General features: G+C 42.1%; 1 protein-coding gene across 4 annotated transcripts in view; it reads right to left on the bottom strand.

The window, feature by feature from the left end:
- The window catches only part of PRIMPOL (primase and DNA directed polymerase), a 112,532-nt gene that overhangs the window by 79,012 nt on the left and 12,909 nt on the right, over window positions 1–20,611 (bottom strand). For all 4 annotated transcript variants that reach the window (XM_069744298.1, XM_069744297.1, XM_069744296.1 and 1 more), the window contains exon 3: window positions 6,708–6,802. In XM_069744298.1, the coding sequence (XP_069600399.1) occupies window positions 6,708–6,802 (95 nt within the window). The remainder of the gene's footprint in view (window positions 1–6,707; window positions 6,803–20,611) is intronic.

The raw sequence follows: 20,611 nt of genomic DNA, 5'->3' as shown, positions 1-20,611 counted from the left end.
CGCGATGCAAGCAATGATTTAATTACAGCCATAGGCGAGATTGCTTTAAATATCTTAAAAGGCAGGATTCCGCTGAAAGAGCGCCAAAAAGGTATATTAAAGAAGTGGCGTAAAGCTATAAGAACCCTGAGCGACAGATCTCAGCCCATAAAGAAAAAGAAGTGCCTACTAAAACAGGCCGGCGGGTTTATCGGCCCTCTTTTAGCTTTTGCAATTCCAATAATAACAAGCCTGATCGCCGGAAGATAATGGAGCATGCAGCGAAAATGTATCTAGTCCCCAAACAGGAGCTAGACAAACTAAGACCCGGTACTACAGATAACATACGCGACAGTGTTATTCGACGCCTTGATGGTGAAATTAGCGACATTTTACAGCGTCGTAACATTCCCGATGATGTGAAAATTAAAACGTATAGCTCTGTGCTACAACGCTACTTGGTACATACGCGACACAGCTCAAAAGAAGTAATGGCTTTAAATCTCGTTAGCACTCCTGATCCTGGTCAGCAACAATTGCCAAATACCGACTCTGATAAAAATCATGAGATCGCGGAAATTGTCGGCCATATAAACCAAAGATATAAAAAGAATGCTGAATTTTTACTAAACAGGCTGCTGCAGAATAAAATGTTACAGCATGGAATAATAATGCTGAATTTATTTTCAAAGGATCCGTAATACCAGGGTCTAACTTACTAGATTTGGTACGTAGTACAACGCAGAGCCATGCTCTGAACAGTAGAAATTTACCACCGGGTTGGGATTCATTTATGCAGGCTATGGCCGAGCTAAATATGCCGTCTACAGTTGTGGGTAACCCCGCTACTAGGAAGCTTTTAGATGAATTAAAAATGACCAACAGTGAGACACGCTCTGTATCTACACCGCTGAAGTTAGCTACGGCGCCCCGTACAATTCAATCTTTACATTCCCCGTCATTAGGTACCACACGCGGAACTCTGCTACCTAAAAAAAGGTCTCTACCGATGCTACAAACCATGTGGCTCACGATGTAAAGAATGTACTGGATAAATGCTGTACACGCCTTGTAACGCTATATTAATTATTTTGTAAGAAGTGTAATGATGTATGTTCATTGTACTATTTAATGTTTTTACTTTTTATATTCTGTAAGAATTTTTATAGTATTGAAATGTCTTTGAGATGTATTAATGTTTTTACTTTTTATATTCTGTAAGAATTTTTTACTTTTTATATTCTGTAAGAATTTTTATAGTATTGAAATGTCTTTGAGATGCTGTTTTATTGTGAGAAATAAAATTTATATTCGTATAAAACACACCGCTTCTTACTTGCTTGTACACCAAACAATATAGCCAACTAGCATGGTAACAAAAAATAGAAGTCAGAAATCTGTACCACTAGTAGCACCAAGACCTAAACGGCCTATCACCAAACACATACCAAAAAAGAAAAAAGATGATTCACGGCCAGAATATTAGCAAAAAATGTATAAACTTTATTTATATAAAAGATACACAAGTGCATGGAAAGTGATATAAAAACATGGCGCCACAAAGCTGGGCGCTGCAGAAAAAGCAACCGGAGGCACGTACACAGAGAAGACCATCCACATAATATACTACTATTATACTGCTTATCATAATAGAAGCCAAAATTCACTAAATCAGGAGAAACTTAATCCATAACAATAATATATACGGCTATACGTGGCAAAAAAGCCATTGAAGTGGGAGAACAGATTACCAGTGGTGATACCTACAGGCTACAGTCACAGAGATACTAATGAAAAGTGCAGAGTAAGAATATAAATATAATGAGACCTAGCACTGCCTATCGGTACAATAATAGTTAAATCAATGATACCACCGATAGCAAGTATCACCGAATAATACCCACCGCAATGTGGACTGGAGTTCCTGGGGACGTGCCTCCACACTTGCTTGTGTTGTAACATTGGGGCATAATATATATATATATATATATATATATATATATATATATATATATATATATATAGAGGCACAAAAGAGAAAATCTGGTACACTGTGAATAAACACAGCTTACAGAACAAAAACAAATGACCTAGGTGTTGTAAACCACTGACCCGCAGATAACCCTACATAACCCTACAGGTACAAACAGAAAATCTGTCTTTTCTGTTTGTGTAAATAAGCATTTAGTTAATGGTCAGTAGAAACACAAATAACTTCTCAGATGACATCTACAGACACAAAAAAGAGAAAGGAAATATCAAACATGGTGCGTTATAAAAACATAAATAAAACACACTGCCCGGGCAAATAACCCGCAGATAACCTCTGAGAAAATCTGTCTTTTCTGTTTGTCTAAATAAGCATTTAGTTAATGGTCAGTAGAAACCCAAATAAACAGCTGGTTGTGTTATAAAACAAAGTTCTGCACTATATCTGTACACTGTGAATAAAACACAGCTTACAGAATCAAACTCGAGCTACGTATAAAATCTAATATAAAACAAATACGAGAATAATACCAAACTATATCAAAAGGGGAAATCAAACAAGGAGGGACAGCTGGATACCAGCCGTCAGACAAGGGGAGGGGAGGGGTTACACACTTTGATACACTTTGATAGGGGCGGGGCACCTGTCAGATTGAGTTTGACGAAACCACCCGATTATACACTACTGGGGACCACACACCACATCTCAGTACCAATGCTTTCTGGCTGATGTTGTGGTCACTCTTGAATGTTGGTTGTGCTTTTACACTCGTGGCAGCATGAGACGGACTCTACAAGCCATAAAAGTGGCTCAGGTAGTGCAGCTCATCCAGGATGGTACATCAATGGGAGCTGTGGCAAGAAGGTTTGCTGTGTCTGTCAGCGTAATGTCCAGAGGCTGGAGGCACTACCAGGAGACAGGACAGTACACCAGGAGAGGTGGAGGGGCCGTAGGAGGGCAACAACCCAGCAGAAGGACCACTACCTCAGCCTTTGTGCAAGGAGAAGCACTGTCAGAGCCCTGCAAGGACGCAGGATGCTTGGCATTTGCCACAGAACATCAGGATTGGCAAATTCGCCACTGGCGCCCTGTGTTCTTCAAAGATGAAAACAGATTCACACTGAGCACATGTGACAGACGTGACAGAGTCTGGAGAGGCCGTGGAGAGCAATCTGCTGCCTGCAACATCCTTCAGCATGACCAGTTTGGCAGTGGGTCAGTAATGGTGTGGGGTGGCATTTATTTGGAGGGCCGCACAGCCCTCCATGTGCTCGCCAGAGGTAGCCTGACTGCCATTAGGTACCGAGATGAGATCCCCAGACCCCTTGTGAGACCATATGCTGGTGCAGTTGGCCCTGGGTTCCTCCTAATGCAGGACAATGCCAGACCTCATGTGGCTGGAGTGTGTCAGCAGTTCCTGCAAGATGAAGGCATTGAAGCTATGGACTGGCCCGCCCGTTCCCCATACTTGAATCCGATTGAACATATCTGGGACCTCATGTCTCGCACACTTAGTAACATAGTAACATAGTAACATAGTTAGTAAGGCCGAAAAAAGACATTTGTCCATCCAGTTCAGCCTATATTCCATCATAATAAATACCCAGATCTACGTCCTTCTACAGAACCTAATAATTGTATGATACAATATTGTTCTGCTCCAGGAAGACATCCAGGCCTCTCTTGAACCCCTCGACTGAGTTCGCCATCACCACCTCCTCAGGCAAGCAATTCCAGATTCTCACTGCCCTAACAGTAAAGAATCCTCTTCTATGTTGGTGGAAAAACCTTCTCTCCTCCAGACGCAAAGAATGCCCCCTTGTGCCCGTCACCTTCCTTGGTATAAACAGATCCTCAGCGAGATATTTGTATTGTCCCCTTATATACTTATACATGGTTATTAGATCGCCCCTCAGTCGTCTTTTTTCTAGACTAAATAATCCTAATTTCGCTAATCTATCTGGGTATTGTAGTTCTCCCATCCCCTTTATTAATTTTGTTGCCCTCCTTTGTACTCTCTCTAGTTCCATTATATCCTTCCTGAGCACCGGTGCCCAAAACTGGACACAGTACTCCATGTGCGGTCTAACTAGGGATTGACTTCACCAATGTCACGTTGCAGCACAGACTGTCCAGGAGTTGGCGGATGCTTTAGTCCAGGTCTGGGAGGAGATCCCTCAGGAGACCATCCCCCGCCTCATCAGGAGAATGCCCAGGCATTGTAGGGAAGTCATACAGGCACTACTGAGCATCATTTCCTTGTCTTGAGGCATTTCCACTGAAGTTGGATCAGCCTGTAACTTCATTTTCCACTTTGATTTGAGCATCATTCCAACTCCAGACCTCCGTGGGATATTAGTTGTGATTTACGGTGATAAATTTTAGGTTTTATTGTTCTCAACACATTCCACTATGTAGTGAATAAAGATTTACAACTGGAATATTTCATTCAGTGATATCTAGGATGTGGGATTTTAGGGTTGCCTTTATTTATTTGAGCAGTGTGTATAAATATATATACACACATACCGTATTTTCTGGCGTATAAGACGACTGGGCGTATAAGACAACCCTCAACTTTTCCAGTTAAAATATAGAGTTTGGGATATACTCGCCGTATAAGACTACCCCTCTTCCGGTGTTTGCTGCGCTGTCATGTGTATGACAGCGCGGCAAACACCGCTTCTGATCGGCAGGGAAATCTTTCCCGCTGGTCAGAGAGCCGCGGCTCCCACGCTGTCAAAAGACAGTTTGAGCCCGCAGCTGTGATCGTAGGTATAAACTTTACCTCCGTTCACTGGTGTCAGCTGATGGGACAACTGCTCCCATCATCCAACACCTACAGTTGCTAATTACTGTGAGAGCAGGGGCAGCAGATGGGAGTATGCATCTGCCACTCCTGCGCTGTAAATACGGTAGTTAGAAAAAAAACCTGCCGTGGGTTCCCCCTTATTTTTGATAACCAGCCAGACAAAACTCACAGCTGGGGGCTGCAACCCTCAGCTGTCAGCTTCAGCAAAGCTGGTTATCAAGAAAAGAGGGGTCCACATGCTGTTTTTAATTATTTAAATAATTTTTAAAAAACCGCATGGGGTTCTCCCCATTGTTGACAACCAACCTTGCTAAAGCTGACAGCTTGGGGCTGGTATTTTCAGGCCGGTAAGAGGCCATGGATATTGGCCCCCCCAGCCTAAAAATCGCATCCTGCACCTGCCCAGAAAAGGCAAATCTATTAGATGCGACGATTCCGGCGCTTTGCCCGGAACAACAGCGTCGCATGCCTTTCCCCATCGTGACATTACTGCCCTCCCTACATATATGTATATATTTTTTTGATGGTGGCAGTATACAATATATTATACTTGTGATTCTGTTGAGCATTGTACTAAGCAGCGAGCCTCCTTTACATCTTTGTTGCCTTCAACAATATACCATATGGAGTTAGCCTTCTGTTCATATGTAATAATCAGAACAGTCTCACCTCAATCCGAAATGTATTCATCTTGACCAGGGATAACCCTCATTGAATGTGCTTGACAGCAAAGAAATGACTTTAATCTAATGATTCTTCCGATTATAAGGCCTAATACTGACTTGTCGCTCTTACTCCAAAAAGGATCTGCCATTCATCTTAAAATTAGTTCCATTTATCTACTTTTATGACTCTAAACCACAAATACTGCCTGGATACAATGGTCTCTCCAGAATTAATTGCATTGTGTCCATCTTTTGACTCCAACTAGCAGGATTCACTGGGCTTATAATGATTTTATCAGATCTAGATCTATCCCAACCATATCTGTCAAAGGATTACAAAGTAGAAGGATTGACTGGGACAAGGTCTACCAATTTAACGATGACAAGCCCATCTAGACTATGGAATAGACTAACTTGTTGGACTCCCCATAATTCCTGCTGGAATGCTGAAACTGACTGGCCCTCTTAATGCATGATAGTAGTCTGTTGTGGTACGACCATCTAGAATTCAGTAGAATTCAGTCTGCAACAGCTGGCTCAGCAGCACCAGGCAGAAAGCAACACGCCTAAACAAGGTTGCGAAACAGCGGTCCATTCATGTCCTGAGACAGAAGCATAGAATCACATCAAGTAAAAGCAGGCCACACAAAAGCTACAAAGCAGCTAGCCACAAAAAAAAAAAAAAAACAAGACAGAAAGCCCAATCAAGCCAAGCCATGAGGCAAAAAAGCTAAGCCAAGCCAAGGGGTAAAAAAGGTTAAGCCAAACCAAGCCACAAAGTCTAAACCACAAAGCAAAAAAAACAAAACAAAGCAAAAAGCCAAAAACCAACAAACACTACACGAAGTCCTGCCATGAGGCAGAGGTGGCATTAGGCATGAGGTACTGAAAAATACTGTATATAGTTCTCCAAACTAATGTTAGCTAGGGGCTAATACACAGCTCACCGTCGTCATCATCATCATTTAGCCGACTGACACAATGAGGAAACTACAGCATCAGTTGTCTTGTGTAGGGGTGCGAACTCCACTCCCACAGATTCTAGTTATGAATCAGAATGTTTAATGAACAATCAACATAAACTACTTGTTTTACATATGTACCCTGAACTATAAATTACCAGGCTTTTGTTCTTAAACAAATAATTATTGAAGGTATAATATTTTTTTTAGAATTTACAGAAGGAGTACGTGGAAAAGAGGGTGGGATGGAGGAGAAAGCAGGGGCATACTTTGTAGCAGAAATCATGCTATATACTTACGTGTAATAAAACCAAAACTCTGCGTAGGTAGTTACCAGATAAAGCCTTCTTTCTGCATCATCAAGAAGAGTTTCAAATGCAAAAACGTGAACATCCTTAAAAAAAAAAAAAAAAAAAAAGAGAAAAAGGTTATGAAGGCCTTTAAGGAATAAGCCAGAAGAGCCTTTTAGGACCTCGAAGTGCAGCTCCAGTAGTGAGAAGCCACGTTATGAAGCTCAGTCAGAAGGTGCATTGAGCAGTGATGATGCACTTACAGCTTCTCAGTCTCTGTATTTGTTTTCTAGCTGCAACCTCCCTTAGCTGATTGACAGACATTTGCTATGGCATACTGGTCACGGACCTGTCAATCAGTAAGGGGTTGGTACTACTGGTTTGGGAATACAGAGACTGAGGAACTAAGTGCATCGTAACAATCCAATTCACTTCTCGACATACCTTCAAAACATGATTTCTTACTGCTAGAGCAACAAAACAGTTACATTGATATAAATGGTTTGTTGGGTAAAAGTTGCTGACAGACTCCCTTAGAGGCAGGCCTCTTATCATTAGTTGGTAAAGTTGCAAAATGCATGAAAAAACAAGTAACTTTGAAATTCAATTGTTATTACAAATCCTCTGCATAAAGAAAAAGAAAAATTATTTTGTTTACTGTTCATTTCATAGGTTACGGTACATGGCCACTAAATGTGTAGCGCTTAGAAGATCTATTGATAAAAAACTTGTAAGTGCTGCTCTGCTGCTGGCTGGATCAATGGAGCGGACTGTTAAGGTACCGTCACACTTAGCGACGCTGCAGCGATACCGACGACGATCCGGATCGCTGCAGCGTCGCTGTTTGGTCGCTGGAGAGCTGTCACACAGACCGCTCTCCAGCGACCAACGATGCCGGTAACCAGGGTAAACATCGGGTAACTAAGCGCAGGGCCGCGCTTAGTAATCCGATGTTTACCCTGGTTACCATCCTAAAAGTAAAAAAAAACAAACACTACATACTTACCTACAGCCGTCTGTCCTCCAGCGCTGTGCTCTGCACTCCTCCTGCTCTGGCTGTGAGCACAGCGGCCGGAAAGCAGAGCGGTGACGTCACCGCTCTGCTTTCCGGCTGACCGACGCTCACAGCCAGTACAGGAGGAGTGCAGAGCACAGCGCTGGAGGACAGACGGCTGTAGGTAAGTATGTAGTGTTTGTTATTTTTTACTTTTAGGTTAGTAACCAGGGTAAACATCGGGTTACTAAGCGCAGCCCTGCGCTTGGTTACCCGATGTTTACCCTGGTTACCAGTGAAGACATCGCTGAATCGGTGTCACACACGCTGATTCAGCGATGTCTGCGGGGAGTCCAGCGACCAAATAAAGTTCTGGACTTTCTTCCCCGACCAGCGACAGCACAGCAGGGGCCTGATCGCTGCTGCCTGTCACACTGGACGATATCGCTAGCGAGGACGCTGCAACGTCACGGATCGCTAGCGATATCGTCTAGTGTGACGGTACCTTTAGCTCTTGTTCCCAGCCAGCTTCAATGCCACTGCACTTCTAAAGCTGCCTCTGCCATCATTGTTGTGTAGGGGGGGTGTGGGGGTGGGAGAATGAGGAAGACATCGTGGCAACAGGGGAGTGACATGATGGTGTTTGTAACTTGTCACATTGAGGTTTGTGTGTGATTATTTGTGGGTGTGATAAAAAGTTATATTTTATTCTTATGGCTGATTTTATGTCTCGGTTCTCTTCTAGGCTGTCCCTGGGAATCTGGGTGGTCTGTACCAAAATAGGTATAGGAATATAGTTTGTACTACACAGGGCAGTAGATAGTTAATAGTGTTGGGCTTAGCCACATTTTGTGATTGGTTACACCAGTTTTTATAGAAAAGGATTTTCCAGTTAGGGAGTTCTGAGTGGAATGGAAAGCAGACTAGACATTACAGTGCTAACATGTTTTAACCCCTCTGTGACCTTAGACGTACTATCCCGTCGAGGTGCCCTGGGCTTATCTGACCCTGGACGGGATAGTACGTCATAGCCGATCGGCCGCGCTCACGGGGGGAGCGCGGCCGATCGCGGCCGGGTGTCAGCTGCTTATCGCAGCTGACATCCGGCACTATGTGCCAGGAGCGGTCACGGACCGCCCCCGGCACATTAACCCCTGGCACACCGCGATCAAAGATGATCGCGATGTGCCGGCGGTGCAGGGAAGCACCGCGCAGGGAGGGGGCTCCCTGCGGGCTTCCCTGAGCCCCCCGCAGCAACGCGATGTGATCGCGTTGCTGCGAGGGTCTCCTCACCTCCCTCCCTGCTCGAGCCCCGGATCCAAGATGGCCGCGGATCCGGGTCCTGCAGGGAGGGAGGTGGCTTCACAGAGCCTGCTCAGAGCAGGCACTGTGAAGGCTGCAGCGCTGCATGTCAGATCAGTGATCTGACAGAGTGCTGTGCAAACTGTCAGATCACTGATCTGTGATGTCCCCCCCTGGGACAAAGTAAAAAAGTTAAAAAAAAATTTTCCAAATGTGTAAAAAAAATAAAAAAAAATATTCCAAAATAATGAAAAAAAAAATATATATATTATTCCCATAAATACATTTCTTCATCTAAATAAAAAAAAAAAACCAATAAAAGTACACATATTTAGTATCGCCGCGTCCGTAACGACCTGACCTATAAAACTGTCCCACTAGTTAACCCCTTCAGTAAACACCGTAAGAAAAAAAAAAAAAACGAGGCAAAAAACAACGCTTTATTATCATACCGCCGAACAAAAAGTGGAATAACACGCGATCAAAAGGACAGATATAAATAACCATGGTACCGCTGAAAGCGTCATATTGTCCCGCAAAAAAAGAGCCGCCATACAGCATCATCAGCAAAAAAATAAAAAAGTTATAGTCCTGAGAATAAAGCGATGCAAAAATAATTATTTTTTCTGTAAAATAGTTTTTATCGTATAAAAGCACCAAACCATAAAAAAATGATATAAATGAGGTATCGCTGTAATCGTACTGACCCGAAGAATAAAACTGATTTATCAATTTTACCAAACGCGGAACGGTATAAACGCCTCCCCCAATAGAAATTCATGAATAGCTGGCTTTTGGTCATTCTTCCTCACAAAAATCGGAATAAAAAGCGATAAAAAAATGTCACGTGCCCAAAAATGTTTTCAATAAAAACGTCAACTCGTCCCGCAAAAAACAAGACCTCACATGACTCTGTGGACCAAAATATGGAAAAATTATAGCTCTCAAAATGTGGTATTGCAAAAAATATTTTTTGCAATAAAAAGGGTCTTTCAGTGTGTGACGGCTGCCAATCATAAAAATCCGCTAAAAAACTCGCTATAAAAGTAAATCAAACCCCCCTTCATCACCCCCTTAGTTAGGGAAAAATAAAAAAAAATGTATTTATTTCCATTTTCCCATTAGGGCTAGGGTTAGGGCTAGGGCTAGGGTTAGGGCTAGGGTTAGGGCTAGGGTTAGGGCTAGGGTTAGGGCTAGGGTTAGGGCTAGGGCTAGGGCTAGGGTTAGGGCTAGGGCTAGGGTTAGGGCTAGGGTTAGGGCTAGGGTTAGGGTTAGGGTTGGGGCTACAGTTAGGGTTGGGGCTAAAGTTAGGGTTAGGGTTTAGATTACATTTACAGTTGGGAATAGGGTTGGGATTAGGGTTAGGGGTGTGTCAGGGTTAGAGGTGTGGTTAGGGTTACCGTTGGAATTAGGGTTAGGGGTGTGTTTAGATTAGGGTTTCAGTTATAATTGGGGGGTTCAAATACTTGGGGGTTCAAAGCTCTCACAACACATCAAGATGAGTTCCTTAGGGGGTCTACTTTCCAAAATGGTGTCACTTGTGGGGGGTTTCTACTGTTTAGGTACATTAGGGGCTCTGCAAACGCAATGTGACGCCTGCAGACCATTCCATCTAAGTCTGCATTCCAAATGGCGCTCCTTCCCTTCCGAACCCTCCCATGCGCCCAAACGGTGGTTCCCCCCCACATATGGGGTATCAGCGTACTCAGGACAAATTGGACAACAACTTTTGGGGTCCAATTTCTCCTGTTACCCTAGGGAAAATACAAAACTGGGGGCTAAAAAATAATTTTTGTGGGAAAAAAATTTTGTTTTATTTTTATGGCTCTGCATTATAAACTTCTGTGAAGCCCTTGGTGGGTCAAAGTGCTCACCACACATCCAGATAAGTTCCTTAGGGGGTCTACTTTCCAAAATGGTGTCACTTGTGGGGGGTTTCAATGTTTTGGCACATCAGTGGCTCTCCAAACGCAAACATGGCGTCCCATCTCAATTCCTGTCAATTTTGCATTGAAAAGTCAAACTGCGCTCCTTCCCTTCCGAGCTCTCCCATGCGCCCAAACAGTGGTTTACTGCCACATATGGGGTATCGGCGTACTCAGGACAAATTGGACAACAACTTTTGAGGTCCAATTTCTTCTCTTACCCTTGGAAAAATAAAAAATTGGGGGCAAAAATATAATTTTTGTGAAAAAATATGATTTTTTATTTTTACGGTTCTGCATTATAAACTTCTGTGAAGCACTTGGTGGGTCAAAGTGCTCACCACACATCCAGATAAGTTCCTTAGGGGGTCTACTTTCCAAAATGGTGTCACTTGTGGGGGGTTTCAATGTTTAGGCACATCAGTGGCTCTCCAAACGCAACATGGCGTCCCATCTCAATTCCTGTCAATTTTGCATTGAAAAGTCAAATAGCGCTCCTTCCCTTCCGAGCTCTCCCATGCGCCCAAACAGTGGTTTACTGCCACATATGGGGTATCAGCGTACTCAGGACAAATTGGACAACAACTTTTTGGGTCCAATTTCTCCTGTTACCCTTGGTAAAATAAAACAAATTGGAGCTGAAGTAAATTTTTTGTGTAAAAAAGTTAAATGTTCATTTTTATTTAAACATTCCAAAAATTCCTATTGAACACCTGAAGGGTTAATTAACTTCTTGAATGTGGTTTTGAGCACCTTGAGGGGTGCAGTTTTTAGAATGGTGTCACACTTGGGCATTTTCTATCATATAGACCCCTCAAAATGACTTCAAATGAGACGTGGTCCCTAAAAAAAAATGGTGTTGTAAAAATGAGAATTTGCTGGTCAACTTTTAACCCTTATAACTCCCTAACAAAAAAAAAAATTGGTTCCAAAATTATGCTGATGTAAAGGAGACATGTGGGAAATGTTACTTATTAAGTATTTTGTGTGACATATCTCTGTGATTTAATTGCATAAAAATTCAAAGTTTGAAAATTGCAAAATTTTCAAAATTTTCGCCAAATTTCCATTTTTTTCACAAATAAACGCAGGTACTATCAAAGAAATTTTACCACTATCATGAAGTACAATATGTCACGAGAAAACAATGTCAGAATCACCAGGATCCGTTGAAGCGTTTCGGAGTTATAACCTCATAAAGGGACAGTGGTCAGAATTGTAAAAATTGGCCTGGTCATTAACGTGCAAACCACCCTTGGGGGTAAAGGGGTTAAGAAAGTAGATGCAGAAGAGATGAAAGTGTTCCGTCAGTTCAAATCTCCTCAAAGTATTAGGACGCATCTGAAGTTTTGTCTCGACGCCGGGACAGTCTTGGGCCTAAGGTCCAGGAAGAGGTATTGAGTGTCATATATGTGAGGAAGATGTCGGCCATGTTGTAGAGAAAGGGAAAGATGATGGTCCTCAAGGAAGCTGTTATGCCAGTGGGTCCCTAGTGTCAGCAAGAACATTTGAGCTAGGGACAAGTCGGGCAGAACGGGGACGAAGACTGATAGTACAGAAAACAAAAGGAACATCACTAAAAAGACTCTTGGGCTGGAGTTACACTTAATGTATGAAAAATCGGTCCGAGTCTCCCTGCCGAGAGTCGCAGGAGTGTAATGCGAGTGTCATGCGAGCATAATCCGATTTTTCACAACTAGCATCCGATTTACATCAGAGTGCAGTGCGATTGCTATCTGAGCTTTTACATAGAGCAATTCTCTGTCATTTACACATCGCTTTCAAAGGAAAAATTCGTCAAAACACACAATACATATTTTAGATAGATTCATGTGCCGCCTACAGTAAAATCACACTGACAGGTTAGAATAGAGAGAATAGATATATACACATAGAATACATAGATACTGTATATATACTGTATATACACATGTCAGTGATAGAAACATATATATATATTTATATATTACATAGAAACATAGAAGAAAAGCCGGTAATTCATCTGCCGTGTTCTGTAAAATCACTGCAGGAACCGACAGGATAGAAGAGATGGATTACATACAGTAAATACAAATGGCATAGGTAGATATATAGAGGTATGTGACAAGTACAATTAGTACAGTGTTTGCAAATTACTGGACATGTATTTAATAAAAGATTATTATTTTGAAAAAAATGGCGTAATTTTCATAACCAGCAGAGGGAAAGTCGACAGCTGGGGCCAGATGTTTATAGCCTGGGAAGGGGGTAATACCCATTGAGCTTCCCAAGCTATTAATATCAGCTCACAGCTGTATAATTAGTCTTTACTGGCTATTAAAATGGGGGACCGTAAAAAAAAAAGAAAAAAAAAATGAAGTAAGGTCCCTCTATAATTATTAACCTGCAAAGGCTATGAAGACAGCTGCAGGATGATATTTACTAGCCTAGGAAGGAGCCACGGATACTGCCTCCCCCCTCAAGGCCAAAAACATCAGCTCTCAGCCGTCACAGAAAAGGAGCATCTCGAAGATGTGCCAATTCTGGAACTTAGCCTCGCTCTTCCAACTTGCCCTATAGCGGTGGCAAGTGGAGTAATAGTTAGGGGGGTTGATGTCACCTTTGTATTGTCAGGTGACATCAAGCCCAGAGGTTAGTAATGGAGAGGCATCAATAGGTGTGGCCTATATTAAAAAAAAAAAAAAAATTAATTAACTGGTTCATGCAGCTTTACATGAACACCCAAGCCTTACACTATGGCTGGTCCGAATAACTATAGCAATTGTTACCATCCACCTCTCGTGTCTCCCCTTTTCCTCATAGTTTGTAAGCTTACGAGCAGGGCCCTCACTCCTCTTGGTATCTGTTTTGAACTGTATTTCTGTTATGCTGTAATGTCTATTGTATGTACAAGTCCCCTCTATAATTTGTAAAGCGCTGCGGAATATGTTGGCGCTATATAAATAAAAATTATTATTATTATTATTAATAAAACGCTCACAGTATTAACCCCATAGTCACATTGTAAGAAAACACAGACACCCGGAAAAAAAAAATTGAAAGAATGACACACACTCCTTTAATAAATCCTAATTAAACGATACTTATGGCCTCGCCCATTCCCCCGATGCCCTTATCATCTGCAAGAGGCAAAACAAAAATAAATAACAGTATTCTTCACCTTTCCACATAAATGCTTTTAATCCATTTGTCCCACCTCGGGTCCAGCTCTGCTACATCTAGCTGGCAGGCTAAATGGATGCATGATGCGTCCACACAGCCTGTCATCCAGTTGACACTGAGCACCATGTGCTCAGTGTCTCCCTTTGAACTGCTATTCCCTGTCTGAGGGCACCACGAGCATGAGAAAGTTTTGTGATGTATTTTTTTTTGTTCAACACCTTCTTTTTCATGCTTACCGGTATTTAACCTGTCCCAGGCTAAATATACAGTCCTTAGTTGCCCAGAAATGGCCCTTCATATTTGAAGCACCAATTCTGGCACTTAGCCCTGGCTCTTAATGATGCCCTGGTGCAGTCGCATCGGGATAATGGGATTAGGGGTGGGTGTCAGCAGCTGTAGCAGACACCACAAGTTCTAGGTTTAGTAATGAAGAGGTGTCAGCCCGACACCCTCATTACTAAACCTGTTGGTAAAAGAGTTAAGTAAACATGGAGAGTACAACACTTTATTTAAAATAAGATACAAATTCTTTAATCATTTGAGGGTTATCCAAGGGTTAAAGCGATGAACCACGTTGTCACCAGCCTATGTAGGAGCTTTCACAGAATGAACCTACAAAGGCTGTTACCAAACAGCAACTGGCACACAAAGAAAAACTGGAACAGCACAATGCTCACCGGTGGGTGCCTGGCCTCCTGGATTGAATGGTCCACTCATCTACCCAAAATGTATACCAAATAGAAAAAAGAAGGCAGCACCCCAAGTCCTTTTCAAGGTGAAAAAAGTGTGTAGTTTATTCAAACCCACATCTCTGTGCGACGTTTCGGCTCACACTGAGCCTTTCTCAAGCCATCAGCCGTAGCCTGCTCTCGCTGTAAACAGTGACAGCAGGCGTCGGATGATGGGAGTTGTAGTCTCATCAGCCGATGCCAGTTACCTGTGATAAGCTTTTTACCGCAGGTCACAATCACATATATACGCCAGTCTGGGCAGGCCCCTTTGGCTTGGTGCAACAATGGTATATTCTGTCATTAAAGAGAATAGCGTTGATTACTGAAATCACACTCGGAACATCAGATGTGGAGATGTTTGGGAAAAAGAAAAAAAGTCGCCATCGTCTACATTTTGTCAGTCTGTGAAACTCGGACTGCATTCAGATGTACTCCAAGTGTTGTCCTGTGGTTTGCATGGACTCGTAGACTTGAGCGTTGCCAAGTGTGATACAATATTGTATCAAACTTGGACAAACAGGGTTTATGTCATCGGACTGATTGAGAGCCCCCATAGACTAACATGTGCAAAAACATCAGATCTAACTTGGACTGAAAATACACTAGTCTGCATTCACACACACATGACACACGCGACTGCTTTATTTTTATCAGATAACACACAGACCCATAGAGAGAGTTCTTTCACATATCTTAAAATCACAGATCTGAGAATGAGTTGTGAGAGGCTCAGAGAATGTCCTATTCTGGACTGATTTTGTGGCTCAGAATCAGCCATTAAAAGTCTACAGGCACCGGGGATACACTGACGTCAGTCAGAAGCCTTCCGATTTGCTTCTTTCTTGCAATCAGGGTTTCACAGATCTGTTGCTTAGTGATAAATCTAAATAAAAACATGTCTACTGCCCATAATTTAGACATGAAGACATTAGCTGGTCACAATGAACTATAAAATAAAGAATATTTGTGCAGGTTTATCTGCAACCAAGTTAAAGAAGCATTAATTTTGTAATTTTTATTCTTTAGTCAGGGAGTAAGGTCGAGGGTCAGATTTCTTTCCCAGAATTTCTGGATGGTTAGCAACAGTGTGTCAGACTCCGTAGACACACATTCCTTTTTAACGTATTCACAAACTTCCTAGGGGAATAACCAATGAATACCACAATTCACAATTGTTACATTGGGGATACCAGTATTTCCAAAAACAGACAGTTCTTTTTTCATCAAAAGATATGCAAAAGAGGACATGTCTTTGTCCTCCCTCTGGTGAATAGGTGCTTATAGGTATGATAACCTTATAAGCTATAACCCTCTGTTGAATAGCTTATGGGTATGATAACCAGTACAACAGGAAGAGCTCCTGATGTATGCTCTAGACCAGAAGTGCACCAATGTTTTTTGGTCGAAGTGTTAAATTTTGTGATTGTACCATTCCCAAGAGCCACATAAAATTTGAAGAGGTGTTTAGAGCTGTTGTAAAAATATTTACAGTACTACATACCATAATCTAAGTGGGGGTTTAATTTCCGAAATGTCAAGATAAGGCCGTAGTTCCATTAGCATATGGCATCCAATGCGAGAGCATTGGGTGTGATTTGATAACACTTGGCTCCAGCTCTGCTGCGAGCGTGATCCGAGTGTCAGTGCTCTGTGCTCCGAACCTCTCGCATCAGAAAATCGGAGCACAGGTGCGGAGATGATGGAGAAAGTAATTTCTCCACCTTCTCCATTGCCAGCGTCCAAGGGCATCACACTGCACTCTGGTGATATCCAAGTGAGGTGTGAAATTTCACACGCACCCATAGACGTATATGGGTGTGTGCAGTCCAATTCTAGGAAGCAGATGCAGCATGCTATGATTGTTTTTCGCATGCCAAATCTCCATGAGACAATAATGGCAGATGTGAGCAGCACCCATAGAATAACACTGGAGCGAGTGCAATCTGATTTTTTTTATTGGATTGAACTCGTCCGATTTCATCGCAAGTGTGAGCGAGCTGTTATGATCAGGTGGCCTTGGAGCAGAATGAAAACTTTCTCTGGAGTAGGTGGTAACTATACGGACCGCAAACCCTGATCTTAACACCGCAACTAGAAGTAGCCGTGGGGTGTGCCTAACAAAACCTAGACACCTCGACACAGCCGGAGAACTAAATACCCCTAAAGATGGAAATAGGAAAACTATCTTGCCTCAGAGTAGACCCCCAAAGGATAGGCAGCCCCCACAAATAATGACTGTGAGTTAGAGAGGAAAAGACACACGCAGGCAGAAAACAGGCTTAGCAAAGGAGGCCACTTCTAGCTAAATAGAAAAGGACAGGACAGGATACTAAGCGGTCAGCATAAAAATACTACAAAAATATCCACAGCAGAAAATACAAAACTCCACCACCTAACTAAAGATGTGGAGAGTATAACTGCAACTCCAGAGAATCCAACCAGACTGAGAAAAACAACTGACAGTCTAAGCTGGAGCAAATAGAAACAAAAGATCAGCACTGAAAATAAGCACACAGCAAGTGTGCTTCAGAAAAAGAAACAGACACTTATATTTGCTGAACTGGCAGCTAAGCAGGTGAGGCCAGGCAGAGATCCAATACTTCCAAAGAAACATTGGCAACTGGCAAGGGCTAATGAATCCAGCACACTTAAATATCCCAGTCAAAACAGCAATTAGCAGATACACCTGACCAGGACTGTGACTCAGAGACAACTGCATTCCCACCTACCTCCACTGGAGGGAACCCAAGAGCAGAATTCACAAAAGCGAGCCTTAATAGACAAAGTGTCCTCTGCTCCCTTATTTATTACTCCTGAAAATAATACAATACAATACACACAATACATACAATAAGCGCAGCTATGCCCATAATTTAGGAAAGTTATTCAACACAAGATTGGGGGCTGCACAGAACGGCATCACAGGCGCATTTGACCACCGGGCTGCAGGTTGTGCACCCCTGCTCTAGACTAAGTGCACAGACACAGGGTACATTTATCCTATATATCTTCAATAGTCTTTCTGTACCTAGTTTGGCAGCAACAGATTGAGGTGAAAAAAAACATTTTTGCGAACTAAACAGAGAGGTATAATGTAGAGACAAAGACCTTAATAATAATAATATCACTGCTTTAATCAGTAGGAGATCATCACTAGAAGACAGGGTGGATAAAAATCAATGGTTTAAAAAAAATAAAAAAAAAAAAAAAAAATCGGATTTTTTTTATTTAAATCGGATTTTTTTCAATAAACTGCTTTTTGAGGAAAATATTTTACCATCCAAAGGTTCTTCCATCATGAGATAAAGCTGAGTTGTTTAACTCAGTAGAATAAAGGCTGTATATGTGTAACATTCACAATGCCATGCTCTTCCAGAGGTTTCTGTAGGATTAGTGGGCAGTTTCTCTCCTATATTATCACAGTCGCTCGCTTTACTTACGCAGTTCTCAAAACTGAATTTGACTCCGCAGAGGTCCCAGCCTCTTCTTCATGGCAAAAATGTTACAACATGAACAGAGTTGAGAAAAAGACCTTAATCCTATTGTTCTACAAACCTATGAATACAGAATCAACCCCTTCAGTGCCAAGTCCAAGAAGTTAGACAATATGTTTCTGATTGTTTGGAGTGGAATAGATCTGCACAACACAAGAAGAATGTGAATCTAAGTGTGAGGAGGAGGAAGGGCAAGCAGACAAGAAAATGAAAGTGAAACTTTGAGCACAATACTGCAGCATAGCCACAGACAGACAAGTCTGGATCTGTTTGTGTGTACGATCTGAGGTTTATTACATTCTTTCCTTATAATGGCAGCAGGCCGTAAAAGAGACCCAGTTTGGGAATATTTTAATGAAGCTCCTTCGCCTATCGGTAAGGCAGGCATGCGTGCAAAATGCAAACGATGCAACAAAGAGATGCAAGGCCTGGTGGCGCGAATGAGGCAACATCATGAGAAGTGCGGTGATGAAGATGACTCCTGGACTTGGCACTGAAGATGACTTCTTGGACTTGGCACTGAAGGGGTTGATTCTGTATTCATAGGTCTGTAGAACAATAGGATTAAGGTCTTTTTCTCAACTCTGTTCATGTTGTAACATTTTTGCCGTAAAGAAGAGGCTGGGACCTCTGCGGAGTCAAATTCAGTTAGGTAGAAACTTTGATTTAAATCAATGATTTAAATCAAGCCTTACTGACTAGTGATTTAAATCGTGATTTAAATCAGTTAGATTTAAATCAAATCCACCCTGCTAGAAGACCAGTAAAACTGCCATCTTGCAGTGGTTTATATTCATGTGCGCTGTATAACCCCTCCCCCACCACTGATTGGCAGCTTTCTGCCTATACACAGTGTACAATGAAACCTGTCAGCTCAACAAGGGATACATTGCTGGAATCACATCATGCTGTGGAAGGAGTAACAAACCTTTGAAGACAAACTCCCCTCAAAATACTTAATGACTTAAGCAGAGACTTTGAATATATGCTCTGAAGTAGAATAAACAACAAATTCTACGCAAAGAATTGACAGACTGAAGATTTTCTGCACAGAAGGTTTTCACTATGTGTACATAAAGGTGGTTTAAATACAAAATATGTGAACATACCATTAGTCAGATACTAATCACAGTATGGCACAAAGTTGCAAAGTGGTAGAATACCTATTTTTATATATGCTGTCACTTATTTTTATTTTGCCTTGCTGGGATAAAATCAAGTGTCTGGTCACTATTAGTGATGAGCGAGTGTATGCGTTACTCGGGTTTCCCCGAGCATGTTTGGGTGGTCTCCTAGTACTTGGATGTGCTCGGAGATTTAGTTTTCGTCGCCACAGTTGCATGATTTGCGACTGCTAGACAGCCTGAGTACATGTGGGGGGTTGTCTGTTTGTTAGGGAATTCCCACATATATTCAGCCTGTCTAGCAGTCGCAAATCATGCAGCTGCAGCGACGAAAACTAAATCTCCGAGCGCCAAAATACTCACGAGACCACAAGAGCATGCTCGGGGAAACTCCAGTAACGAGTATACTCGCTTATCACTAGTCACTATGTTTGATGGCTGATGTTGCACTTCAGCCTAATAAGGAAAAAAGCATCCAAATAAATGCGAGCAGTGAAAGAAACAACTGATGTCTCAGTGTGCAGATGAAGAAAGATGGGAACAAGTAAGCGCAATAGGGTCTTATCCGATGACAATGGGGTGTCAAAGGAGATTGATCTACTCACCTGGTGAGGTTGCTACCAAGCAACATGTAATGGATATGTAGAAACAGCTGCTGCAAGGATACCGGCCGTGTGCTAGACCAAGGAATAATGGAAAACCAAGATGGAGGCATCACTCATGCTCTGGTGAAGACGGACCAATGATGTAAATTAATAACATTAAGCAGGTTTCAAGAGTCATCGCGTTTCAAGGTCACGCAGGATAAAAACCTCTTTCGTTTTGATACCTCCATCTTGGTTTTCCATTATTTATCTCAGTGTGCAGGCTTTCTACTTTCAGAGTAAGGGCATAACATTTTTTTTTATTTTACATTTCAAAATTATAAAAAAAAATGTTCAAAACCCCTTAGCAATCGTCGCTTTACCTTAAAAAAAAAAAGGAACAGATTTTCCTCAGTGTGTTCAATCAGATTTTACCCAATTACTATTTAAAGGGGTTGTCCAGTACAAATAAATAAGTCTGCAGTCACTCTGTGTGACTGCAGACTTATGCATCCCCTCAGTGCCCGCAGCATTCGCTAAGGGGATTAGCCGGTTTCTGACCAAAGGGTAAGTATATGTTATACATACTCCGGGCCA

The sequence above is a fragment of the Ranitomeya imitator genome, chromosome 1 (assembly GCF_032444005.1).
Source record: "Ranitomeya imitator isolate aRanImi1 chromosome 1, aRanImi1.pri, whole genome shotgun sequence".
In the NCBI taxonomy this organism is placed as follows: domain Eukaryota; kingdom Metazoa; phylum Chordata; class Amphibia; order Anura; family Dendrobatidae; genus Ranitomeya; species Ranitomeya imitator.
The sequence above is the reverse complement of the archived record's forward strand: the minus strand, read 5'-3'. Positions and strand labels throughout refer to the sequence as shown.